Genomic DNA, 27,444 nt, shown 5'->3' on the forward strand with positions numbered 1-27,444 from the left:
AACACCCCTTCCACTCCTGGTGCTACAGTGTGGCTCCCCGCATTACAACACGAGACTTTTGTTTCCGTTTGGTTTGGTTTGGTTTTTATTGTGGAGGAAAGGATGTGTGCCTAGCTGTTCTATCGCCATCAGAAAGCTCACCTTTCCACGCAGGTTTTCTAAGCCTAGGATCGTAAGCATCTTGGGGTCACCCCGATGCTCGGGGGCTCCTTACAGCAGTGCTGCCTTCCCGCTGGTGCGACGTCTGATGAGGAGGCCAGACAGCTTGGGAGCAGCTGACTTCTCTGCACCGGGTGTCCCTGGTTTCAATCCATGACACCTCTGTCTTGACACGGCATTTCTCAGTTTGCTTAAGCAGGGAGGCGGAGCTTGGGGAACCGCACACTGGCGCTGACGTGCGTCCACGCAGAGGTGGCCTCTGTCACTGCAACTCACAGTGGACAGCCCCAGGCGAGTCACCTCACTGATTTAGGGGAAGCAGAGTGTCCCTCCGCCGTGTACGCAGGAGGGGCCGACAGGTGGGGCTGCCGGAAAGCTCGGGATGTGTCCCACACAGCGCGATCGGGGCAGGTCTGCCCAGGGGCTTCTCTCTCCTGAACGCCACTTTGCATGGCAGGAAAATATGTCAACAAGTAAGCCGGCTCCTGCCCAGTGACCCGCCAACAGAAGGCGAGCTCCTGCGCGCCGGGGCGCCGTGCTGCTGCCTCCGTGAAAGCGAGCAGCCTTCTGCTGACCGCACGCCTCTTTTCACTTAGAACACGCGGAGGCCGTTCTTAGTCTCCATAGTCAGCGTGGTCCCTCTGATTGCATTACTAGTAACGAAATTGTACACGGTTTTATTTCATGCTCTACTTGGATGGCGGAGTGACATCTCTCGCTCCTTCGAAGAACGTTTTAAAATATGAATCACTCTGAAAGCAGCCGGCGACGATGAAACTCATTCGGAGGATTTTTTTTCCTAGTGTGGACATGATTCAAAAGGCATGGCTGTGCATCTGGAGGGTTCAGTGGCAGCTTTCCACAGCCCATCTGTTCCCTGGGGAGCTTCCACCCCCCACCTCGGGTTTTAGACGTCACTGCTTTTGTGCAGCCTCTCCTGACGACTCTCTCCCGGACCCTCCTCTAGTAACACGTCCCCCAGTCGTCCGTGATGGGGCTGGACAAGTTGTGCTGTGCACACTGCTCCTTGCCCTTCCTGCTTTGGGACACGAGGGATGGGTCTGTCTCGATACCCAGGCACCCAGACCACTGCCTGACTGCCAGCTGGTCAGCGGCTTGGAGAAACTTGACGGAGTCCTCGATGGGGAAGCACCCGGGGATTTGGTCGGAGAGAGAAAGACAGGTTCTGAGAAAGCATGAGACAGGGGTCCCCGTGTCTTTTTATCAGTCATCGCAGCTGGTCGGAGGGCGGGGCAGCCTGCAGCTCCCGCTGGCTCAGCCCTGAGAGCCGAGAGAGGAGAAACAGCTTTATTCTGTGTCCCTGCAAACAGTCACTTAATTCCCAGACCTTCCTCAGTCTCCTGTTCTTGTTTTTTTTTTAAGTATAGTTGATTTACAACGCATTAGTTTCTGGTGTGCAGCATAGTCATTGGATTATACATGTATGTGTGTGTGTACATATATATATTACATACACACACACACATATATATATATGTTTTTAATATTCTTTGCCATTACAGGCAATTACAAGCTGTTGAATACAGCTCCCTGTGCTGTGCAGCAGGACCTTGTTGTTTATCTATTCTGTATGTAGTAGTGTGTGTCTGCAAATCCCAGACTCCTCATTTACCTCTTCCCCCCTTATACCCCTGGTAACCGTAAGTTTGTTTCTATGTCTGTGAGTCTGTCTCTGTTTTCTAAATAAGTTTATTTGTGTCATTGTTTTAGACTCCATGTATAAGTCATGTCATATGACATTTGTCTTTCTCTGTCTGGCTTCTCTTAGTATGATCATCTCTAGGTCCATCCATATTGCTGCAAATGGCAGCATTTCATTCTTTCTAATGGCTGAGTCGTATTCCGTTGTATGTACACACCACACCTTCTTTATCCAATCATCTCTTGAGGGACAGGGGGCTCCACCCTCATGACCTCATCACCTCCCGAAGGCCTCATCTTTTAAATTGGGGGTTAGGATTTCAGCATGAATTTTGAGGGGTCACAAACATTCAGTCCACAACGTTTGGAGTGTAACTCCCACACAATCAGAGGAAAAGTTACATCTTACGTCCGAGGCTTTTACGTCTGTGAGGTACCATATAATCAGTTTCGTTAAAGTTTAGTCATGCGATTGATGAGATTTGCTCTTTTGTTTGATCTGCCAAGTATATCTTGGGTATACCTGAAACACAGAGTAAAAGCTACGGATTAATATATGCACACATATGTGTCCATGACTGTGTGTGTGAGTGTACGTATGTGTTTAATGCATGTGTGTGTGCACGTGTGTGCGCGCGCACGTGTTTAATGCATGCGTGCGTGTGCACGTGTGGCTGTACGTGTGTGTGTATAACTAAATACATTTATTAGGCTGCCTTAGCTTTACTTAGGACTTTGGCTTCCAACTTGGAAAGTAACCTTTTTTTATTCAAGCAAGTGACATCATTTAATAAACATTTGGTGAACAGATCTATTTTTCTTCTAGAAAAAAAAGGATGTAATCAGTCATCCCTTTTCTTTCAAAACATGGCTGGAAGAAAAGATCTTCTGATTTGTAATCTCCATCTTCACTGAGCCAGGTCATTATGACTCATATAAACAGTCTCAGAGTGAATGAGTGATTAAGGTCAGGTCCTGCAGAGAACGGAGCATTCTTGAACGGAGACCCCGAGTTCCAACGTGGTCACCTTGGCACCTGGTTCGAGACAAAATGAGAGGTAGCAGGACGGTTTCAGATTTCATTAATGACACGAACAAACGAACTGTGTAACAGATCACCGAAAGGCTTCCAGTCTTGGTGCAGGCAGCACGATGAGTAATGGGAAATCCACACTGCTTGATATGGAGGTAAATCTGGGTGTTGAGTCTGTGGCAGGGAATGTTTTGGAGAATTGTGCTCACAGAGACTCACAAGTGTGGCTTCAGAGTTCTCATTTGCTCTGCGTCGTAAGAAAAAATCAGTTCTGTGATAGTTCTAGCTGCTGTAAGATGTCTTTCCTGTAGCTCAGCCCGTTAAACCCCTTAGCTAGGGACCGAGACACCACTGCCTGGACAAGGCGTAGTCTGTGTTAGGCAGGCTTCAGGGGAACTGTCTGGGTTTTCCGTCAGCATCCTTGGAGACATACGATCCACGATGATGAACAAAGTGGAAGCAATTCCTTCCGCCCCTTTTTGCCCTGACCCACGTCTCCGCGCTCACAGGCACACCTCTCTACACGTACGCAGAACAGTTGAAGGAGCGAACGTTACAGCGTTGCACCGGTCCCAGAGCTGTCTTTGGTTTCATTCTCACGGGTAGTGGAGATTCAAAGGGTTGAGTAGCTTCTTGACACAGGATCAAGTGGCAGATAAAGTCTTTCTGGTTGTGGTGCCTGCGCGCCTTCTCTCTGCCGAGCTCTGCAGGCGTCGTGAAGGTCTTACCACCCAGCAGGTGCAATCCTGCTGCCAAAGTTTATCGCCTCCCTCGGTGCTGAGGGGGCCGGGAAGCTGTGGTCAGGCAGGACCCCACGCCTCCCAGGTCCACGTGGTCGATCCCTTTCTTCGGGCCCTGCACCCCTCAGCGCTCTCCGGTGCCGCGCTGGCTTACACGGGAGGGAGGCTACCGACCTCCACACCCCCCCCCCACCGCTGCACCCGGGCGGGAGCAGAGGGCTTGTGCCCTGAGGACGGGGGGAGCACGCACGGCTCAGGTTCGCCCGCGTACGGACCTCAGTGGCCACGGCTCCCTCTAGGAGGGTTTATTTTGTTTGCTTTTAAGAACAATGAATCTGTGTCTACAAGAGAGTCTCTTACTAACCTAGCTGTAGTCCCGTAAGTCAGTGATTTTGTAATAGGGCTTGAACTGTTGAAACGTAATTTTCCAGAATTTCAAGCAGAGGGATTTGCCAAAGGAACCGTTTCCTCTGCACCCCGCATTGCTAATTTTATCCCAGCTGTCCATTTTTCTCCCAGGGAGATCCCCCGGGAGAAGCAGCCCAGGAGGCGGCTTCTGGGGTGATCGTAGTTACGTGCCTTGGGTGCTGGGATGTCACAGGGTGACGTCCAGTCTGGTGCATTCTCAGCAGCGACAGGCACCACCCTCTCAGAAGCACATGTTCATGTAAATAGTGCTTGTTTGATATTCTAATTATTTTATTGGAATTCAACTGAAGTTGACCCTCCTGCCAACTCTGAACTGGAGGACTTGCTCCCCTAAAGGAGCGGCATAAATGGCGTTTTTTCTGAACTTCTGAAAGTGACTGTGATGGGGTCCGTCCCAGAGTCTCCTTCTCGGTTGTACCTGAAACTCCAACGTGATTCTCAACTTCTCTGCCTCCTTATTTTGAATTTTTCAAGTCAAAGTGAAACCTTAGTTGGGAAGTCATTTTGTTGGTGAGAACCTGAAACTTTAAAAAAAAAAAAAAAAAGCAAAGTGGTGAATATGTGCACCTGCCCCAGGGCTCTTGGGAAGGACCCGAGGGCGTAGCTGCATTTGATGCCTGAGTCCGTCACACCACACAGAATCCCGCCGTGACGGAGGCAGCTGGTCACTCTCTTCCCCTGGCAGGTAACTGGCTTCACGTTTTCTAGACATGTTCTCCATGAAGAGTTCTGAGCAGTCTGACTCTTCTGACTTGTAAAATAATCAGATAGTAAAGATAGACTTTTGTACGTGCCAGCCAGCTGTCAAGACGCGTAAGAACTCAGATGCCGCTGGTAACACAGTTGATCGTGTCCTTCTGCCTTGTCCAGAAATATGATTGTCATTTCCATGTGATTCCTAACGGTGAATCCCTAAGCGATCCGTAGGCTGTCCATCTGCTTCCTTTTTTTTGCTCACTATTGTGTTTGTGAGATGCGTCCAAGTCTACAGATGGAGCTCCAGGTCCCACATGCATCTGCGCTCAGTTATTGATCCGTAGTCTTTCCAGGATATAGTCTTTCTCCTCTTGATGGATAGCTAGGTTATTCCCAACTCCCAGCTTCCCTGACTCCCCTTCAGGAGGCATAATCACTGAGCAAATAAGATCAATGTGACCGTAACGAGATTGGAAAGGAAATGTTTCCTGTTTAGGAGACCTTGATGTTCTAAGCCATTTAGCATGTGCTTTTATATATGAAAAATGAAATTGCAGTGTGCCCAGCGAGTAGCACTGTCCAGGAGAACGTTTTATGGGGAAATGTATACGTTGATCACATTAATTTATTAGAAGAGGGCTTCTGCCCATAGCCTGGTCTGCCTGATTGGAAATGCAGGATTTACTTGAAGTAAAATGTGATTTATTGCTGAGTGCTTTGCAGTGCAGACGCACAGTTAGCTCACGTAGCCTCCACAGATATTTGCCCTGTGCTGTGTGCCGTTCCCAGACCGCCTGATTTACTCACTGACTTTATCCAGCACACATGAGAGGAGAACTCTCAAGGCCACCCCTTCGGCCAAGACTTCTCTCTCAGGCACCAGCCCCACGTGGCTTCCAGGGTGACCTGCCACCTCTCAGCACACCTCGCACTCACTGTGAAAACCCCACCTTGCGGCCCCACTTCCCGCAGCCAGGTCGCCATGTCTCCTGCCATCTCGTCGCCATGACGGTTGTGGTCCTTCTCAGCTCCAGATCCTTTGGTAGTCCTGGCCTGGCCGTGACCCCTCTTCCTGACTTAACCTCCGTAAACACACTGTCCTAACCAGCACTCGTGCCCGGGGGCGATGCCTGGCGCAGCCTAGATGCTTAAGACCTATTTTTTAGTGATTAAAAAATTAAATGGCTGGATTCCACCAAATCCAGCCACTTACTGCTCACTAGACACAATTCGTGTTTGTTGTTCTTGAAATGTTTTCTCCGACGGATGTATTTAGTAAAACTGCATTTTTAAATGGTTTGTCATTTCCCATTTTGACAGTTAGGTCGTGTCCAAACCACTGAGATGTCACTCAGCAGCCCCCCGTCTTCAGCCGCTCCCCGGACAGCAGTGGCCTGCCCTGCCCTTTGTATCTGTGTTTGCTCTTCCCTGAGCTAAAGTGCAGGGCTCTTTGTGGCAGGCTGTCTGCTCTAATCTGCAGAAACTATTGTTACAGGAAGGAAAGAGTAAATACTGGGAGAGAGCATTAGTTCTGCCAGTCTACACTCAGCCACGCTGCAGTCCACAGACACACACGTACAGACACACACAAATACTATATATAATAGTCCTCCTGGACTCAGAGACTCACAGGTGAGTGAGTGATGTAAAGGGGTAAACGTTTCGTGCCCAGCGGTGTGGGTGCAGTGGCACCCCTTCACAGAGGAGGGTGGGAGGTGGGTCTGGACAGGTGAGGACCCTGCAAAAGTGTGTGAGAGAAGGGCACTGGCGTCCTAAGAAAATTGCACACCAGCTCAGAGGGAAAACACTTGCATATCCTGGGTTTGTGCATTCAAGGTGCCTGGAATTTGAGATCCAAGGCAGTCAGAGCAGGAGATAAGGAAAAAGGTCTTGGCTGCAGAGGACCCCGTATGCCGTGCTCAGGGATGGGGACCTTTCCTGTAGGCCGTGTCGTTAACACGCCCAACCCCTGCCGGGCTGAGCTCTGGTGGGAATGCGGAGGCCTGGCTGGCAGAGGGGACACCCCGAGGCAGAAAGGAGGGGAAAGAGAGGCGGGTGGGGACAGAATCCCCAAGCTTTCAATGAGGATGGCAGGGTCCAGATTCTGTCGTGGTTGCTACCCTGATGAGAGCACCATCTCCCAGGGTTAGGCACAAGGGAGGAAGGGCGGGTTTTGGAATGAAGATCACATTTGGTTTTGAAAGGCTGTGAAGTACCAAAGTGGAGGGGACCGTGGGGGACCGGGTATACGGGTTTGTCAGCCGTTGTGCAGACGCAGAGTGGAGCCTTGGGGGTGCGTATGCCATTCAGGTTTACATGTAGAGTAAGAGGGAAGACACATCAGGAGCAGATGCTTGCAGACTCATCAGCATGGAAGCACGAGGGGGAGAAGTGTGGTGGGCACCGCCCAGCCCGGCGGTCTGGGGGCATTTCCCAGCAAGGTGTCCAGCGGCAGGTGGGGAACTAGACAGGGAAGGGAGGAGAAGCATGAAGCCTGGGTTTGGGAGCAGCTTTGTCCAGCGCAGCACAGAGACAGGGTGTGATGGGAGTCAGAAGGGCCAAGGGCTGCGAGGCGGGAGCAGGTGGGCGGGGCCTGTCGCGGCAGGTGGGGGAGGGGCGGCCGAGGGCAGCTCCCCACAGGAGGGGCGCTACCGCCGCCCACGGCTGTGCTCTCGGTCCAGCGTTTGGCCTCCCCCGGTTGGTGCACCCGCGCGGCCAGGTGAGGAAGTGGGCTAGGCCGTGTCCAGCTCTCCCCCAGCTCCGAGACTGCAGCGAGTCAGCGGGCAGGCGGGCGGGCGGCTGGGGCTTGGATGAGGAGATGGGATGAGGTGTCGTGACTTCTGCGACGATGAGAGGACTGTTCAAATCCAAATTGGCTGGGATTTGCTGCCCATTAGTATAGTTTCCAAATTATCCTTCCATTTTGATCAAGACTCTGGGCATTCGAGGAGACCCTGACTGAGCGTCTTCTAAAGCCTGTAACTTCGGGCGCTATCTCAACAGGATGTAATGGGCCTTGGTCTGGTTCTTCCCCATATCCAACAGGGGGGTGAATAACAACACGTTACTCTGCGTGGCCATGGGCTGGACGGAATCACGTGTGCCCAGTTCTTAGCACAAAGCAGTTTCTGAGTGAGTGGTAGATGTCAATCATCATTTTTAATTTACTGAAATGTTAATATGGTCATTTCCAGGTGAGGGGGTCTTGCTATTTATTATGTTTTTACCAAAATCTACAGCACACACAGTGTAAATGAGTGAGGTATGCATTTAATCACACAGGGTGTATGGGGGAACGTGTGTCTTCACACGGCGTAATTTCCTGTCTCCTGCTTCCCGCCCCTAAACGAGTTTTATCTGTGGTGCACATCGGGTCGCTTTCATTGGAGTCCGACGAGATAATGAAAACAAACAGCGTTATCTCTTTGGCTCAGAGGAAGAACGCCGGACGCGGGGAGGCCTCCAGCGGGAAGCAGCTGTCTTCTCATTCTGAGTCCTCCGATAATGACCTGCCTTTCCAGGCCCAGGATGGAAGACACAGACAGCTCAGGACTCAGAATAATGAAGAGCTCCTGCCTGAGGCTGGCTTGAACATCTTCTCTGTCTTCCCCTCTGGCTCTGAGTTACCGCCGAGGCGGAGCATCTCCCAGCTGCTGGCGCGCGGCTGGGCCTTCACGGCTTCAGCCAGACTGCAGACACCTGCCTGTCCCGGACACGTGGCTTACTTAACGACAGTCTATTTCACTAGCATCTTCAGGAGGGAGAATTGGTTTAGGGTTCTTTATACTGTTTCTGAAACTCCCTGGAACCTTCCTGAACCTTACAGATGACCCAAGACGGGGGTCAGTGCGAAGCTTTCCTGTGCCTTTAGGCAGAAACTGGGGTTCTTTATTTTAAATCTTTAAGAAGGTCCAAGCGTACTTCCAGATAGTTTAACCCTAGAAACGTGAGAAGAACTAAATTTTCTCTGTTTCTGTTTATCTGCTCTGCAGCCTGAAGGGAGCCGACGCGGGGAACGGGATCCGAGTGTTCGCGCCCGACATCGGGATGTTCGCCGCCAGTCTGGCCATCTGGCTCGTCTGCAGGAACATCGTTCAGAAGCCACTGACAGAGGAGGCAGCACAGTGTAACCCGGAGTTTGAGCACGAAGCTTCGGTAAATCTGACCCTGCGCCCCTGCCTTCTTTGATTTCTGGGGCCCTGACCGGGCAGGTGGTGACAGTGTGACGGTGAAATTCACACAGCTCTTCCTGCTCCGCTATGCTTGGCCTCGGTGCCCACGGTTACTCTGCTTACGCCATGTCGCACCACGTTCTCACCACAGGCGGGCACAGTGGGAACATTAGAGATGTGGTCCCCTGAGGTCGGGGCTGGACCCAGGTCTCGTCCCTGCCCCCTGCTCTTACCTCAGGGGAGTGAGCATTCAGACTGGTGGTACACAGCTCATTGGTCTGGAAGCCTTGGTGACTGCAGCGTTTTTAGAGCGGTCACACCTGCTAGTTGTAGGAGAAAAAAGTGAATTCCACCTTGATGGAAGCTTCCAGTCTGTGCACTGCTGTCTGTCCCGAGTGGAGAGTGTTAAGTCTGTGTGCTTCCATCGAGGTGTTTTAAAGCCCTCCAGAGAAAAGTATGTATGCATTTGGACAAGTGTAAGAACTGAAAAAACTCACGAGCAAGAGGGGTGCGAATGTTTAGCTATGTCTTTAGCTGGATGGGGGTCACGTCAGCTCTCGCTCCGTGGTGAGTGGGGCCCGTGAGCAGCTGTCACTCTGTCCCTGACCTGTCTGTTCTGATACCTGCACTTCGTCAGGTGAGTCTAGGTGACATTGATTTAAAAAGTAATTGACTTGGTAATTGACAAACAAAATTTACAACGAAAACAGTTCGTGAAGAGAGTGCATTTGGACATTTGTCACAAGACACTTACAATGACCAGATGCTTCATTCACAAGCTTTGGCAAGAAGTTCAACCTGTAAAACTGAAGTTACTCAAAATTACTTACATTGCGGTTGGTAACCAGGAGGGCATCAAAGGAAGAAAGGTCTCAGTTGTGGCAAATGGTGCAGGAGCTTCACAAAGAAGCAGCACGCTGCCTCGTGTTCTCATTAGAAGCACAACAAGGAAGAGAGAGAGGGGATAATTCAATAAGCATCTGCAGACTAGAGGTGATACGATCACCCAAAATCCTGTGGGGAGAAGATGCACAAACACGTCCAACGTCGACACTCTGCTGTTTTAAAGGCAAACGTTGAAAAGCTCCTTGGGGTAAAGCAGATTGCAGCATGATGCCAGGTTTGCAAGCCGCAGTGCACTTGATGGGCCCTGGAACCAGAGCAGGCTGTGATGGCGCTGCTGCTGCTTGTTAACTTCACACTTTTAAGACAGAAAATTTGAACTATATTCTCTAGTTTTGCATTTGACTTTTATCTTATAGTGTTTACAATTTTGAAAATCACCTGGCTTAAATGATCAGAAACTGTCTGAGTTTGGTGAAAATAAACCCATTAACTCAAGCTTAGGATTTCCCATTATTATTACCCTTCATTATTATTATTTAGGATTTTCCATTATTATTATTTATAAGAGCAAGGTTGGTTTTCAGTTACCCTCACTGTAGAGGCAGGGTAAAAGAACTTTACTGGAAGTGGAGTTGTTTCGGAAATGACAGGCCAGCCAAGAAACAAGCACCACTCGCAGGGTTGGAGTACTCAGATTTATTACGCCAGCGGGCTCAGTGGGGCTTCTGCTCCGAAGCTCTGAGCACCTCCAAGATGTGTGCATGGGGTTTTATAGGGTTAATTACAAGCATGGGGCTATTAGCCAGTAAGGCTCGAACAGCAAAAGCAGGGAGTCAGCACACTGGACCTTATCTAGTAGGAACAGATCACGTTACTGACACTTGTTGAGCTTGGATCTACGAGTTAGCTTGTTAGCCCAGTAAACTGACACTAAACTTCAGATTAACGAGTTAGCCCAGCAGAACTTAGATCAGTAAACCGTCACTTATGACACTTAGATTTATGAGTTACCTTGTTAGCCCAGCCTGGCTTTTCCTTCTCCGAGTGGACTCTGAAGTTGGACTTGGAAGCCACCTGAGGTGACTGTGTGATGTTGGGAACATTGTTCCTTCTCGTTCTTCTTCTGCAAAGTGGAGACTGCTGGGAGGACTGAATGGAGCATCAGAGGCGAACCCCCAGGGCGGTGCCTGCTTGATAAAGGGCCCCGCTCGCCTCACTTTTCTCTCCTCCAGTTTGAGAGGCAGCCGCACAGTCGTAACAATGTCAGATTCCGGGTCCTCTGAGATTGATGGAAGTTGACTGAGGGGGTATGTTTGAGGCCAGCCCACCCGGTACAAGAGCCCCTGCTGTGTCGCTGGGAACAGACAGCCATGGCTCCCTCAAGGATTACAGAGCTCCCTGTCTCCAAGGACAAACGCTGTTTTGCTGTAAAACTGGGAGAAAGCGGACGGTGAGGGGTGTTAGGTTTTGGTTAAGGGCGCACATCTGCTGAGGAAGACACGCGGAGTCCTTGCCTAACTCTGGAATCGTGTTTCCTCCCTGGTCCCACTCAGCGCTCCAAGGCAGACTCAGGGCACCTCCCTCCCGTTTGAAATTCGTTTAAATACCTGTGCCCCACATGTTGTTTATGACTTTATTGAACCATAACAAACAGAGGAAGAGAGACTGTCAACATGAGTTCCTGGTGGCTTTGAAAGTACTGAGTATCATCGTTATGAGGCTGGTGTCTCTCTCGGTTCGCTTGTTTGGTCGTAATTTGGATGATAATTTCCATTCTTCAGTCTGTTCTGGCCCCCAGATCTCAGGGCAGATCCCCTGAGATGAATCACCTGGAGATACTTCTAACATGGGGACAATCTGGCTGGAGTCTGAAAAGAGGAGAAGTTCACGGCCAAAATAAGCAGGAGAACTTAGTTTATTTTGAAGTCCCCAGCCTACTTCCCGTGGCTCGTAAATCCCGGCGTCTGCGGCCCAGATTGCTTGGTTTCCGAGGAACCTTTGAAAGGGCAAGGTTTGCTGCTGTTTTCATTTTATCCCAGTGGAGAAGTGGCGGATTAATCAATCCACTGGTACTGGGGAGAGTTCCTTTTCAAATCCAGCATTGTTCCAAAGTAGCAGTTAATCCCAGAGGAAGACCCAGGAATCTCCCCTCGTCTGCATGGACTTGACGACGAGACTCAAGCTTGCTGTTTCGAAGGGCATCACAGATCCGAGGGCTCCCCTCGGAGGCCCCTGGGGACGTGGGCGGGAGACCGCGCCTGTCCTGTCCTTCCACAGGGAGCAGACCTCAGCCGGGAACTAAGTCCTCGGGTGCCCTGGAAGATTCTCTTTCAGCTGACGCATCTCTGGGCTTGTTTATTTGTTCGTTTCAGTTCAGAAGCACATCCACAAACCGTAGCTGGGAGAAGGATTCCTATTCTTAAATCTTTAAAAAAAAACAAAACAAAACAGGTTGTGTTATGAGCATTGAATCGTGCAGGAAGGTCATCTGCCATAAAACACCAGTCACATCAGTCATTTCACCAAGCTGATGGTGTCTGTGTTTTTATATACTTCCAGCTCTTTCTAGCTACTTAATGAGATGCCAGGCCTAATTTTTTTGAAGCAAGTAGTAGTTTAATATGGTATTAAACCAAATTTCTGAAAAATTAAATGTTTGTTCAAAGAGGAATTTTAGTCTCGACTTTGTCCACTTGAAGAGGCATCTTCTAGAAGGTCTGCCAATCAAACATGGGAAGGCGCTAGAGAACATTCCAGTGCAAGTCGTCCCCCATCCGTTGCAAGCGCAGGGAGGCAGCATTCAGAGCCCACTAATGTTGCTTGGAAATTCCTTCTGCACCGCAGATCTGCACCCGCCTTTCTAACACGGAACGTCCGTCCGGCCACCGTGGCATCTGCGTTTGGCACAGAAAGTGGTCCGCTGGGCTGTGCTTCAAGTGTGAGCTTTGAGATTCGAGTTGCTATATTTTTTTCAAGAGCAAGAAACAAAGAACGAGAGAATCAATCTCCTTTTACCGTCACCTTCTAATTAGGTGTCTCTCGGTTCCCACCTGAGGTTAATGCAGAGTCACCTGCTTTCCGTCTGCTGACCCTGGCTGTCACGCACACAGACAGGGTCGTCTGCAGCATGGGGCCGTCCAGGTGGGAGGAGGCTGGCCGGCCGCCCTGCTGGCCTGCAGCCCTTGCACCTCCTGATGTGGGGCCCCCAGGAGAAGCTCGCGTCCGGCGATCCCTCTCTGTCGTGTGGTCATGCTGCGGGGCGGGGGGCGTGTTGGGGCGAGAGCACCTCTCTGCCTCCCTGCCCCTGTCCCTTGTCATGGAGCAGGTGTTCAGCAGCTCTCAGGTTCTTTTCCGGGAGGACCGATCCACCCGCACACTTGTGTCCGAGGGCGGAGGTGAGCTCGGGCTCTTCCTACCCCACCGTCTTGAGCTGCCTTTGACCTGGGAAGTTTGTCACCCCAGGCCAGTTCAGGCGGAATCTCTGGGAAGCGGGGGGGTGGGGCAGTGGCCCCAGGACTGGTTCTGTCACAGCTCCGCCGGTCCGCGGTCCTGGCTAAGGCACCGGCGGTTGGCTGCCTGTAGGCTCAGTTTGTCTTTGCTGCCCTTGACTAAGCTTTTACTCCTCTGCAGGAGGTACTTGAAAGCATATGTCTATATGCTCGCTTTTCCAAGTGGAACAGGGGGCGATTTAACTGCCTTTATGTTAAAAAGTAACCTTCCTGAAACAAGCATAGCAACAGAATGACACCTTTGCTCTTTCTGCACGACGTTGTCACGCTAGGCTCCCGTGACACACGTGACGATGCAAGCCAGTCCCCCGTCCTGTCCCTCGCTGCTTGCTTTCGTGGGGACACTGTGGAGGTGACTTGCCTGTCTTCTGCAATGGCTCACAGCGCTTGGCCTGTCCTTCCTTGGGCTCTTCTGTTGAGGTGCACCCACTCCGTTAGGATAAACTGTTAGCTTTCGATAATAAACAAGGAATAAACCTCTCATGACATTTTGGAAAGATGCTCCCTTTGCCTCTCGGATCTTTTGGCTCCTTGTCTGTGACTTTGTGTCGCTCCCATCCAGGTGTTTGCAGCAGCTTGGCTTTAACCGCAGGAAGAGGAAGCTAGATTCCACTGCATGAAAAGCCCTGGTCTCATGTCTGGAGCTTGGCTGAAATCTGAAGGAGGTTCCACAGATGAATTACTTCTGCTTTCCAGTTATGGGAGTCAGCTCTGGGCAGGATTCAAACAAAATATTCCCAGTTCTGCCTCGCCCACTGAACGTCCAGCCAGTCGGTGCGTGGCTGCAGGTGCTGGCGAGGGCGGGGGTTCTAGGTGGACTGCTCTGGAACCACGGCAGCTCTGTAAACGTGCAGATTCCTGGGATTCATTTCCAGAGTTTCGCAGTGAAGAAGTTCGAGGTGGTGCTTGTAATCTGGCCTCTTACAGATTCCCAGAGGGTCCTTGGGATTTATTTCAGCCTAGGTTGAGTCTTTCAGGACTTGGGGATAGGGAAACATGGATGTCGGGGTTCTACAGAGAGTAACGTCTCCCCTGTCTGGAACTGGGTGGGACCACAGCCAGTGCTGTGAGTGTTGGAGGGCTGCAGGGAGAGAGGCAGCTGTGGGGTGACACCCAGGCTCGGGGACCGTGAGACCTCACCCTCGATTGACTCTGTGGCACTTAGAGCTTCCCCTCGGGAGAGGAGAGGCTGCCCCGGCTCATCTGGCGCATCTTGAAGTCAGGGGCTTCTTGAGAAGGTGACTGGAAGCACCTGCATTTCTTCAGATGTGTTGTTGGCTTTGCCATGGGCAATACTGATGCGGAAGGTTTCAGTTGGTGTTTTAAGCTGTAAAGGGCCTCTTTGTCTTCAGTTTCTAAGAGAGTCCAGGAAGCAGGGAAGTAAGACTTCGTTCCCAGATGCTCCCTCTTAGCTCCAGGCCGGAGTCCAGTGCGACCCAGTCGGGGACAGATGGCAACTCCAGCAGCCGAGGCTGCGTGTTAGTGAGTGCGTCAGAGCGAGCGGAGGGTGTGTACCCTCACCAGGTGGATGGCTCTGGGGAGACAGCCAGCCTGTTACCACGCCAGCCTGACGTGACTAATGGCAGCTCGGGCCCCGGCCTGGCCGGTAGGGGCTCCCTTCCAGCCCTTTCTCTGCCTGGCAGCTTTAGAAAGTGTTTCCAACCGAGGGCCCCAAGGATTCCGGTCCAGAAATGCTGGAAAACCTCAAGTACAGCGGCATATTTGTAAAAGTCACTGGGGCCCCAGTGCCGCCCGAGAGGTCAGGGAAACGCATTTGTCCAGCCTCACAAAGGTTCTTGACCAGAAATCTGCACTTGATTTAATCTGCATCTGTAGCAATTCCGTGACTGAGCAATAAGTCGTTTCTTACGAAAGTGGGGAGTGTGTTTCCGACTGCGGCCCCAGCAGCTCTGGCTGTGTTCTGTGTCTCCTTTTACAAGTGCGGTGACTGCGGGTTTCTGGCGTGCTTCCTTCCTCGAGGAGGGTCTTTAATGAGTCGCTCACCTGTTGTGTGGGGGACATTCAGGAACAGATGTTGCGTGTGTATGGCATGTCAGTGTCGTAGCAACAGCGTCACTGCATCGGTCTCCGTAGCCTCTCAGCTCTGGGAAGATGGAGAAGGCTAGGGGAAGGCTGGCCTGGGAGATGGGGCCTTTGACCCTGCAAATGGGGCCCCAGGGGGTGGGAACAGCACATCCCAAGGCAAAGAGCCTGCGGATTCTGGGTTCTCCACGTGGTTCTCTGTGTGTGACGTTTCTGGGCGAAGCGATAAAGGGAAGGGTGGAGAGACGGACTGGCCGCAGGTGTGCACGTCTGTGTCCTCCTCAGGTAACCCCAGGACCCTGACTTTGACAGCCGTGCACAAAGGCGCTGAGCCCCAGGCAGACCTGTCCAGTTCCCATTGTTCGCACACTCCAGATTCCTATACCACCTGCCCCGTGGCACCTCTGTCTCAGAGCGAGATTCCCCAGCCTGCTCCGCTCCTGGGTGTGCTGATCTCTTCCACAGAGACGGCAGGGGGGGCCGTGCCTCAGGTCTTCCCCCGCCTCCGCCCTCCCCGGGACATTTACCGCCAGCCCTGACTCACGTCTAGGACAGACAGCCAAGGTGTGAGCCTTCTTCGGCTCCACTCCCACCCACCCCTCCACCATGCGGGCTCCCCTGGCCGCCCCTGCCGCCCCTGGAACCACCATGGGGTCAGGTCCCCCGGTTCCTGTCACTGGGTGGAGGGGCGTCCTGTTAGGGTGGCTTCAGGAGCAGTGAGCAGTCATCAGGGAAGTGGGCCGCTCTGGGTGGGGTCGGGAAGGGTGCGCTGAGGGCGTCTGGACGGCGTGGCCAGGAGGGGGCGCGCACAGGCAGCGGGGCAGCACGGCGGGAGGCCTGGCCGCCGTCACAGGACGCGAGGAGGATGGGGGAGTGGAGCGGGCTGGGTTGGGACTCCGCCTTCCTTCTGCACACGCCCCGAAGGCCCCACCAGCCCTCCCGCCACCTGGAAGGCTCGGGCCTGGGATTTCCACATGGTGGGTGACTCTGTGGCCTTCAGATCTCAGCTTAAGTGTCACCTCCTCAGAGAGGCCCTCCCGGACCTCAGAATCTGAAGCAGCCAGCCCGTCACTCACAGCCACGTCCACCTGTTGCGGCCTCTGAGCGCCGTGTGTTCCCGGGAGACCCTCGCTCGTCCTGCCGCGCCTGCGTGCTTAGCCTCCTACAGTGATGCTGGGACGTAAGGGCCGAACAGGGAGGAGAGCCTTAAGGAACATAGTGGGGTCCCAAACCCAGCCTGGGTGTTTAGACTTGAGCAGCCCGGGAATTGAATCCGTGTGTGTGTGTGTGTGTGTGTGTGTGTGCGGAGGTGTCTGTGTGTGGAGGTGTCTGTGTGTAGGCGTGTGTGCAGGGGTGCAGATGCATCCTGCAGGCCTGGCTTCACGAGCAGACATTAGTCACGAGTGGTCTGTACCCATCCCGGCAAGCAGCAGGGCCCTGGGTCTGGGTCCGTCGGCTCTCACTGGCTGTGCACCAGCCCCCTCGTGTCTGCCCTCCTCCAGGCAGCAGGGGCACCGAGGGGGCTGCAGGCAGCACCAGTGAATATTGTGTAATACCTGAACTAAATGTATCAAGAACGAATGTTTGTACAGATCTGAAAAAACGATACACTAATCTGAAAAGGCACGTGCACCCCCATGTTCACAGCAGCGTGATTTACGATTGCCAAGTTACGGAAGTAACCTCAGTGTCTGTGGGTGGATGAATGGATAAAGAAGTTGTGGTAATATACATACAATGGACTATTATTCAGCAGTAAAAAAAGGAAACCCTGCCATTCGTGACAACATGGGTGGACCCTGAGGGTATTATGCTAAGTGAAATAAGTTAGAGAAAGAGAAATACTGTATCGTATCACTTCCACGCAGAATATAAAAAATGCAACAAACTAGTGACTAGGACAGAAAAGAAGCAGACGCGCAGATGCAGAGGACACACTGGTGGTCACCCGTGTGTGGAGGGAGGGGAGCCGTAGGGGTGGGGGGAGCAAGGATTATTGTGGGATTGTATGAAACCATGTGTGTGACACTTCTGAGAATTGTAAAGCACTGTAGAATTTAAAGAATCTTCCATTCAATTAAAAAAACATTTTAAAAGAAAAAGCCTTTAAAATGGGCAAACGAAGGGGCCAGGCTCTACACTCCAAGCCTTAAATACTTGTCAGAACTGGCCCAACGACCCTTCTGGACCTGCAGACAGCTGCAGTCCTGGCAGGAGGAAGTCAGCCTCCGGGCGAATGCAAACAAGTCTCAGGCATTTTCTAAAACAGGCTCCTTTTGTCTTAAGGTGATGGTTTACATTTATAAGTACTTAAAAAAAAAAAAGTCCTAACCCTTCCAGGGAAGGATTTTCATTAGCCCCCAAATTCTTATATATCCTTTAAAAAAACACAAAGAAAACCCCACCATCATGTCCCCAGTGTAAAGGACTCCATGGAAATACGTGTCTGTCCCTGTGCCGCCGCCCTAAACCTCTGGACGGTCCTGAGGTCCTGAACGCCCCGTGACTGGACCGCTGCACGATTCTCTGGAAGGACAAGCTGGGAGGTGACGGTTTATTTAGCCGAGTAGCCGGGACCGCTCATCCTCCCACGGGCAGGAAATACTAAAATAGTGAACAAAGACAAACTCCAGAAAGAAGGGGGACTTCCTAAACTGACTGGGCCCATCCTTCCCGGTGAAGCTGCAGGCACGTTCAGCAAATCTCCCACCCCTTCAGGGCAAACTCTGCCAATTTGAAGAACCACACCCAGGCTGCTGAAAGCTAAGGTTATATTTTTATGTAAACATGTTTTTTGTATAAATTTATATTAAGGTTAATTACAGTATCTGTTTATCACAGGAAAGTGAATTTGCTAGGACATCTTTTCAGATGGACATATACTCGATTTACAATATGGTGTTAATTTCTGGTGTACAGCTTAGTGACTCAGTTATACATAAATTTAAAAACAAAAAGACACAAATGAACTTATTCACAAAATGGAGACAGACTCACAGACGTAGGAGACAAACTTACGGTTACCGGGGCAGGGAAGGGGATGGGGAGGGGTGAATTGGGAGGTTGGGATTTGCAGATACAAACTCCTGTATATGAAATAAACAAGGTTCTCCCGTAGAGCACAGGGAACTCTATTCAGTGCCTCGTAATGGCCTGTGATGACGAAGAATGTGAAAAGGGATATATATGTGTGTGAAAGCTGAGATTATTAATAATGTGGCAGACGGTTTCTCCTGCCTGTAAAACCTGAGCTCGTGGAGGTTAGGTGACACCACCAGGGACCCTGTGATTAGTGCTGCTTCCTGTTTACTCCTTCAGGAGAGATCAGAGCCCCTCGGGTTTACACAGGGACCACCGGGAACCTGGGAGGCTTCCGTGGCTGAGTGGTTGTCTGCATTTTTTCCCGATTGGTGAAATTCACCTCGTTGACCCGTAACTCACAAACCGTATGATCTGCTGGGCGGAGAGGCGGAGTTCCGGACTGCAGTGTTCTCTGTCTTCTGTTCGTTTAGGCTGGAGGAGAGAAGCTAGACTCAGAAGAGGCTCTGATCTACGAAGAGGACTTGGATGAGGGGGACGGCGCTGCAGCCGACCTGGAGGAAAGCACCAGGCTGAAGCTGCTGCGCAGGCTGGCCTCGCTGGCCTCCAGGCTCAAGGAGTTCATCGGCAACATGATCACCACCGCGGGGAAGGTGGTCGTGACGATTCTGCTGGGCTCGTCAGGTGAGCGTCTCCTGTGAAAGGAGGAAGCAGTTGTATTTCGTGGCACCGAGGCGCTAACCGTAGCTTCTGTGAACCTGGCCACGTGTGCAAACCCCGCACACACAGTTTCTCCTGCTCAGTGCTGGGTTTTGTGCTTTCGGATGGTCTCTGTAAACAGTCTTTTCCGAAGCTGTGAAGTGGCGTCACTTCTGCATGCAGCTCAGAAGCAGCTGTGTCCTGCCCAGCGCCTGTCAGTGGTCGCCTGAGAACAGGGGATCCTTTTCGTGTGTCCACCCAGAGCTGCATGTGGGCTTTCTGAGGCACGCCTGCCACCCTGGGTCATAGTCGTCCTGATCTGACTCCGCAGGGTGTGCTCTTTTTCTCCAGGGTGGATTGCCCTCTCCCAGCACAGACACGCACTTCCTCCCTGTTCGCTGCAGGCGGCTCGTTCTGTAATAACGTTACCTCCATCTCTGTCCCTGCCGCGCGCTGCTCCCCGTTGCTCCAGAGCCACGGTGAACTTCCTAACGCACCACATCATTGAAATTTCACCAGATGAGACAACTCTTTTCCAACAGGAACATTTTTAAATGGAAAAGAGACTAGAATCTCCCCAGAAGTGCAGCTTGCTTACTTGAAGGAGGAATCATTTCAGAATGCTTCCCCCACACCAAGTTGTTACGTTCCTGTACAGAAACGACCCGTTTCCCGCTGCCATTTTAGTAATAGTGCAAATCTGGTCTCGTCCGGCGGGACCAAGGTTTAGTGAGCCTTTGCCACTGAATGTAACACTGTGCCGAACCTTAGTTAGCCAAACAGAGGCACATCGTTATAAAAGGAGTTGGCATCAGGGAAAGCTGGGATGGACACACAAGCGCTCCTGAAAATCTGAGGGAGAAGCAGAGAGAGAGAAGCAGGCGAGGGAACAGGCTGGATTCTCCTGGGCTGGAAGTCGGTGTTTGCTGGGCTCGGACACCATGGGCAGAACTGCTTCCTTGGCTGGTATTTTCCCACGTGGACAAACGTCACTTTAGGTGTAACTTTTTTTCACAATAAGAATACGATTATTTCTGATTTGATAAATAAAATGTGATCAATTTTACCCAAAAGCCTATGGAGGTGACATTTCCCCAAAGTGACAAATCTCCCAAGGCGCCGTTCCCTGAGCGGGCACGACTTCCCTCTGCCGCCGCGTTTCACGGTCGCTCTTCCCCCCACCCCCCAGGTATGATGCTGCCGTCTCTGACCTCCTCTGTCTACTTCTTCGTGTTTTTGGGTCTGTGCACTTGGTGGTCCTGGTGCCGGACGTTTGACCCCTTGCTGTTCAGCTGCCTCTGCGTTCTGCTGGCTATTTTCACGGCGGGACATTTGATCGGACTCTATTTGTACCAGTTCCAGTTCTTCCAGGAGGCGGTCCCCCCCGACGACTATTATGCCAGGTAAGAGAGGTCGCTGGACACTTAGCGGCTCAGCGAGATCACCCGTGAGCCCTCGGGAGGCCCCCTTGTGAGGCCGCTGGGCGCCGTGCACCCACAGGGCTGCTTCCTGGTGCCAGGGGCTGTGTCGGGCGAAGGTCTGTGGGATGTGGAAGCCGTCCCTGCCCTGACGGTGCAGGGCAACACAGTCTCGATGCACGAGGGGGTTCTCTTCCGATGGAGGGGCTGCCGGACGCGGGAGGAGGGGAAGCTGCTGTCTGTAGCCAAGAACAGACCCGTGGTCTCAGCTGCGGAAAAGACCCAGGAAGAGCTGTTTAGGACAGAGGGTTACAGCGCCTCGTCAGAGCGTCCACTAGAGGGCGCTGTCAAGGGCAGCCAGAGGACAAACTGAGCATCAGAAGTAACGGACTGACTACAGACGCGTGAAAGTAAAAATGCGGGAGGCCATGGTGTGTGTGTGTCTGTGGGGGGGGCGGGGGAGAGACATCTGATTTAGAGACTCCTGTTACCCCGACTCCTTAGTGTAAACATGAGAATGGAGGGTACAGACCCAGTGGTTACTCTGACTTTGCGGAAGGAGCGCTGGGCTCTTCTCAGCTAGCGAGGGGAGCGCCCCCTGCAGGCTGGCACCAGCTATTGAAAAAGGGAAGGGATAACAGAATTAGAAAATGGCCACTTGCCAGCTCTTAATGAAACACTTGACTCATCACAAGCGGAAAGCGTTCCGTGAGGAGGTGCCGGGAGGAGCCGCTGCAGCAGTGTAAGCCCCCTGGGTACTCGCTTGTCGCGGAGGGACAATCAGACGTGTACAGTGGTGGTCGATGCCTTAACCGATTGACCCAGATCGACTTGACCAAAACTGGGATCGCCGGACGTTGCAGACTTGTGGGCTTGTGCATCTGAGGGCTGCAGCACTGCTGTTACGCCCTTAGACCTAACCTCCAACTTATAAGAAACACAAAGGATAGAAAAGTGGTTTAAATGACTCCACAGGAAAGCAACCAGAAAAGTGCAGAATGCGGATTCTATCAGGGAGACGGTCTGGTCTCTTCAAAAACCAGCATCCTGACAAAGAAGTGTTTGTGGAGGGTGAGGGGCAGGGGCTGTCCTACCTTAAAGGCGGGGAGAGGAAGCCTCGCGGGGAGGTGGGAACCCTGACCCTGGATGGCACCCTGCTCCGATGGCAGAGCTCTCCCAGGCATCTGAGGTTAAACAGGGACATTTTGATATTCGCTGGTTATTGGCTGATAGCGTAGAATTCCTGTCAACTCTGAGGTGCGTGACTGGGTGTGGACATGCAGGGAAGTGTCGCTCTGTTGGGAGATGTGTGGTGACTGACTTAGAGGTGCACAGTCACCAGGGGTGCCGTTCTCTAGTGCGTTAGCGTCGCCCCTGGGAGAGACGCACAGAGGGCGAGGCGTTGATAGACTGAGCTGAACTGGGTGTTGGGCCTTGAGACACCCCTGGTCCTATCTAGCTTTCCTTTCTTCTGGCAAAGTTCATAACTGAAAGGTACAGAAGAAGGAAGCAGGCCCACGAGTGGCAGGAGAGCACCGCGGGTGCGGGGAGGGCCTGCGAGGCGCTATCTGAGAGGCCCGCCGGGTGCTGGGCGCCCCTCGTCTGGTGGGAGCGAGGCGTCAGCGTGAGTGACGTCGCGCAGACAGTGCGGATTTGAGTCCTTCCTTCAGGAGCTCCCCCCTCCGGTGGTTTTCATGTGACAGTAAATATGAAGATGCAGAGTGTGTGAGTGTTCGTGTATGCGTGTGTGTGTGAGTGTGACCCACACACCTTACTCACCACACTTACAAGCTAGTTTATGGCTGAGTCTGTACAATGCTTAAAAAAAAACTGTGTCAAGTGGTAAAACCACTTGTATTCAATTAAAAAAAGATACACCGAATGCACACACACACCCACACACCCACACGCACGCACGCACACGTACGCACACACGCCCCACCTGATTCTCAATCCAGGGGGTTAACCTGGAGGCTTCGCAGTGTGCTTCAGTCCACGGAGGGAAGAGTGTTACACAGACACACGGAACTCAGGAGCCAGGCGTGGGAACAGCCGCGGTGTCGGATGGACGAAGGGACAGAGAAGACGTGGTGTAAATGTATGTGGAATAGAACTCAGCCATAACAAAGGAGGTCCTGCCATTTGCAGCGACGTGGGTGGACCCGGAGGGCACGATGCTAAGTGAAGTCAGTCAGAGAGAGACAAATGCTGTGTGATCTCACTGATCCGTGGGACCTAAACAGAAGAGTCGAACCTTAGACACAGAGAGTAGAGTGGTGGTTGCCAGGGCAGGGGAGGGGGAGGGCCGGGCGAGAGGGGCTGACTTTCAGGTGTGAGGTGAGTCAGTTCTGAGGGTGCAGCGCAGTCACTGGCGTTAACGACACCGCACTGTCCCCCTGCAGCACTGGGAGCAGATGTGAGGCGTTCCTATGTATAAAAACCAAGCCTGTCGGGTGACTGAGGTGTTCATTACCTTGACTGAGGCAGTCATTTCAGGGGATGATTAGATCAAGTTGTCACATTGTTTGCTTTCCATGTATCACTATTTCACATGCAACTGTGCCTCAGTAAAGCTGGGGGGAAACTGAGAAGTCCCTGCAACGCTGCAGATTTATGGAATGTTTATTTTAGGCAGGAGTGAATAAATGCCAGGTTTCAGTACAGGCACTAGTTCTAGACTGACTCTTTCGGTGTCTTCTAGACATTTACTTTTTGCGTTAGTGAACACACATAGAAACATGTTTTGTACCGTTGGCAGGGCTGACTTCTAGGGGATGGTTTAATTGGAAATGCAAGTACCTTCTACGGGGCAGCAGTCTCCCCCCGCCCCCTCCCAATGTGAGGATCTTTTCCGCCATCTAGCGTCCGATGACAGGAAGTACAAGAAATACTCAAAACCACCTTGAAAAATCTTTTTCTGTTAGTAAATAGTTCAGACTTTTGCAGGCCTCTGGTCTCTGCCACGATTCTTCCAAGAAGCTGTCGTAGGGCAAACGCAGCTGTGGACGAGGTTTTAAAGGACGAGGGTGTCCGTGTCCCAGTAAAACTTCTTGGACACTAAGCTTCGAATCTCATATTATTTTCACATTTCATGAAATTCTATTTTTCTTTTGATTTTTCCCAACCACTTAAAAATGCAAAAACCATTATTAGCTCAAAAGCTATATCCAAACTAACTCACAGTGCACATGCTGTTTTATGACTGGCTTTATGCAAGTTCTGCATTTCCCCATTTTATGAAATGTTCTTCTAAGATGTCATTTTGCATAGGCTGCCGTGTTGACTGTGTAGACACATTATAAGACAGTTGGTCCCTGATTTCTGACCGTGTAGATTTCAGTTCCTCATCTTTGCTCTCTTGAGTGATGCTGTGATCAGAACCCGCATCACTTCTAAACTTCAGTAAAATTCATGATGAGCAAGATGACCCCAGGGTCCCTCAGGTGTGAGGGTGCCTCTGCGGGGCTGGTTGGTGCCCTGTTCTGCAGGGGGATCTGGAAGTTTCCCTGGGCCTGGGCCAACACGACGATGCCGCTCTGGTCTGCGCGCAGGTGTTGTAAACTGAAATCCCGTACCTGCATGGGGCACAGACCCGGGGGTTCGTGTTCCCCTAGGGTGACTTCTTTCAATCCAAGTGGCCCCGAGAGATCACAGCTTCCTTCCAGCTCCACGCAGACCTGTGGTGGGATGCCTCCATCGTTCTAGCCAGGGAAGCGTGCGGAGGAGGCGAGCAAGGGGCGGACGGGAGACCCAGGAGATCGTGGAGGCGGGGCAGGCAGGGAGGCCGCCTCCGGGAGGGGAAGAGAACGGGTGCACAGAACTCCCATGACCAAGTTTTTCAAAACGCAGTCGGGGCTCAGTATTCGATAGTTACAGTTGGACGGACAGGGAGGTTAGGGCCGTGTGTCTGAGGGTGGGGTGCCTCTCCCCACAGCAGAGGTGCTGGCATATGTGGTTTTATATGGGTATAACCATAAAAAATGTCACGCCCCCTCTGCTGAAGCTGCTTCAGCGAAATAAAGCTTCCAGGCGAATCCACGTAACTAAGACAGATAGCAGCACTCCACAGCTTGTTTTATAGAGCAGAGCCCTCTTCCTGCTGTTATTCTGGAAGGTCTCCCCAAGACAATAGCAGACTAAACAATGTGGCTCAGCTAGGTCACTTCCAGAGGTTTTGTGTTTCCTGGGGAATTTCTGGAGAAATTATGCTGTGAAGGACTGGAGGCCAGAGTAAAGGTGTTGGTCTGGTATCCAGAGTCCTTGCCTGTCTTCCTCCCTGTGAGGCTGGTAGAGCTGATGAAGCCACCCAGGTCCCAAGCAGCTTGTGTCCCGTGGACTTCCGGCATCAAAAGCACTAAAGGTGCGCTGGGCGGAGGGCGGGACCGGGCGGTGGGCCTGGTGCCCTCAGACACGTCCTGAGCTCACCTGAAGTGCACTGAGCACTGCACACAGTGTCCACTCGTGGAGACTTGAACGGAAGGCCGGTGTGACTAGTGTCAGCTCGCTGTTGACTGTTTCCCTGTGACGATGACACCGGAAGTCATTCTGAGCTGAACTCATCTAAAGCTGGTCCAGGTTCTCTGTCTTCTCAGCTCAAGTCGTCTAGACAATCAGGTAAAGTTTCTGACGGGGGTGGGGCAGGGCTTGGCAGGAGAGTCCACTGTTTTCTTACATAAGTTTTTCTTAAATGATTCTTTTTTTTTAATTGAAGTACAGTCAGTTACAATGTGTCCATGTCTGCTGTACAGCACAGTGTCCCAGTCATGCATGTAGATGCATATATTGGTTTTCATATTCTTTATAATTGAAGGTTACTACAAGATACTGAACATAGTTCCCTGTGCTGTGCAGAACAAACTTGTTTTCTTAATCATGACAGAGAGCGATGGAACCCGTGATTTTACGTCTCAACCTGAGTAACGAGTGTTTTGTGTGGGGCAAGCTCTGAAATGAGCTTTTGACTGAGTAATTCTTGAAGCCGCGTCTTTAGCCTCTGGCTGACTTTCAGCCCGAGCCCTGGACCCGCCCTAGAACACTCACCGGACGCACCACAGGGGTCGGCCTTCTTTGCTCAAATTCATTTTGTCGCTTTGCTGCTTTTTTCACCTTCAGTTGTGCCGTTGGCAGACACACTCGAACCCTGGGAAGGGGTGGGAGGGACTTTCAGAGCATTCCTCATGGGGGCAGGCTTCTCTGTGACGTGCAGACACAGCGCTCTGTCCTGTGTGCCCTCTCGGTGTCCTGTTGAGATAAATCATGGTGATAAGGAAACACACTGAGTCTAGTGAGCGAAAGGCTTGTGTTTATCCCAGCTTCAATGGATTAATGATTCTGTGACCAATGAGAAAAAATGTGAAAAAACAAACATGAAAAGTACAGTGTCATTTAAATATTTATCCTCTTTTATACAAGTCATAAAAACGTCAATAACACGTGAGGAGGAGCAGAGACCCCAGCGTGCATGTCTTTGGTTCCAGTTTGGAGGAGCCAGTGGTCCCCTAGAACGTGACATGGTGCCGTCGATGGCTGTGCTGGGTCTGGCGCACTCGGCCCGTCAGCCGTCACGTATGGAGTCCAGGCTGTGACCGAGCACGGTTCTGCAGCCTCGCCCGGGGTGGCGGCGGTGCCTGTTCCTGTGAGAGCGACCTGGGCTTCGGAAGCAGAAACAGCACAGAAAGACTCGGCTGTTTTCCACGGAGGCCAGCTGTCAAGACTTCGTCTGAACGCAGTTCAGGGCGTGGGGGAAGTACCGCGAAGTGGGCCGTTTGAGCTCTGAGGGATGTGAACGGAGCCCCCCACCCTGCTGGCTCTGCTCCCTTCCCTTTTTGTTAAAGGGCAGGACGGCACGGTGGGGCGGCGAGGGGGGCGCGTGGTCGGGTCGGCGGCTGACATGAGGCTAACCAGACTCCTGGTTTCCTCCTGCAAACATTCTTACGATTAAGCCACAGATCGCGGACCGACGTCGTCTGTGCTCATCTGAGAGACAGGAGCCGACTTCCACAGTTAGTGGAGAGTCAGGAGGAAGGAAATACCAGAACGCCTGCATCCTTCTGGGTGACTCCCCACAAGCTGTGGTCGCCTGGGGCCACAAAGGGTGTGGTGTGGGCCCAGGATCCCTGGGAAGCGGGCTGCACCTCCCCCCCCCCAGGGTGACACCTGGCATCAGATACAAAGCAGTGACTCTGATGAGGAGGACGAGCCTTCAAACGGATGTCTGTCCAGCCAGCAGCCTGAGACCTCCCGGCCTGGCTCCCCACAACCTCAGCCTTGACTAAGTGGGTCTCATCTTTGCAGCTGAGGGCTGCTCCCAGGAGCGGGCTCCTTCTGGTCTTCAAGGAGGGGCCTCCTTGCTCTCTGCGGGGCCTGGATGCTCCGGCTGGCCTGGAAGGGCAGGCTTGTTCTGGAGTGTTCCTGTCCACGGAGCCGCTGCCCTGCACATGGCACCTGGGGCCGCGTCTTCCTGCCCACGTGCTCACCCTGCTGTCAGGGGTGGGGGTGGGGTCCACCCCTTACGATGGGGTGTGGAGAGGATTGTACCAATGCTGCAGGGCTCTCCGGGCCGCGTGTCGGCCCCGCCATGCTCTGGCCGGAGTGTCTGGGTAGGACCTCACCTCGCAGTCTGCCCTGTGTGTCCTCATCTGTGAAATAGGGGGCCGGCGCCCGCCCCAGAGCAGTGTCCTGTTAAATCGGAGGACGCATACAAGCCTTGGCCATGAGGCTCTGATTAAGAAGAAGCTGAGTGTGTGGCTGTCCCAGTCATCTTAACACGTCACCTCCCCTTCTCACTCAGACTGACCCCCGACTCCCGGTGCCACCTTGCCAGCCTCATGCATGTAGGTCCCCAGGCTCACGAAGCCGCTCCACCTGCTCTGCTCTTTCCTTGTCTGGAAGCCTTCCTCCTCTTCCCTCCAAACCTGGCACGAGCACCTCCTCGTGGAGCCTTCCAGGCTGCCCTCTGAGAACAAGGGTTCTGTTCTGGGCAGTGACCCTGGGCGAGCC

The 27,444-nt window shown here is 52.4% G+C and overlaps 1 protein-coding gene across 16 annotated transcripts in view; it reads left to right on the top strand.

The window, feature by feature from the left end:
* Window positions 1-27,444, top strand: part of PIEZO2 (piezo type mechanosensitive ion channel component 2) — a 291,301-nt gene that overhangs the window by 135,893 nt on the left and 127,964 nt on the right. For 15 of the 16 annotated variants that reach the window (XR_012502078.1, XR_012502079.1, XR_012502076.1 and 12 more), the window contains 3 exons: window positions 8,712-8,874; window positions 18,802-19,012; window positions 20,217-20,430. Coding sequence is in view for 10 of the 16 variants with exons in the window: in XM_074352407.1 (XP_074208508.1) it covers window positions 8,712-8,874; window positions 18,802-19,012; window positions 20,217-20,430 (588 nt within the window). In the remaining 6 variants the exon portion in view is untranslated. Of the gene's footprint in view, window positions 1-8,711; window positions 8,875-18,801; window positions 19,013-20,216; window positions 20,431-24,694; window positions 25,060-27,444 lie in introns of those variants that run through there. The other variant, XM_074352408.1, reaches the window with a different exon arrangement.

The sequence above is a fragment of the Camelus bactrianus genome, chromosome 24 (assembly GCF_048773025.1).
Source record: "Camelus bactrianus isolate YW-2024 breed Bactrian camel chromosome 24, ASM4877302v1, whole genome shotgun sequence".
NCBI lineage: Eukaryota > Metazoa > Chordata > Mammalia > Artiodactyla > Camelidae > Camelus > Camelus bactrianus.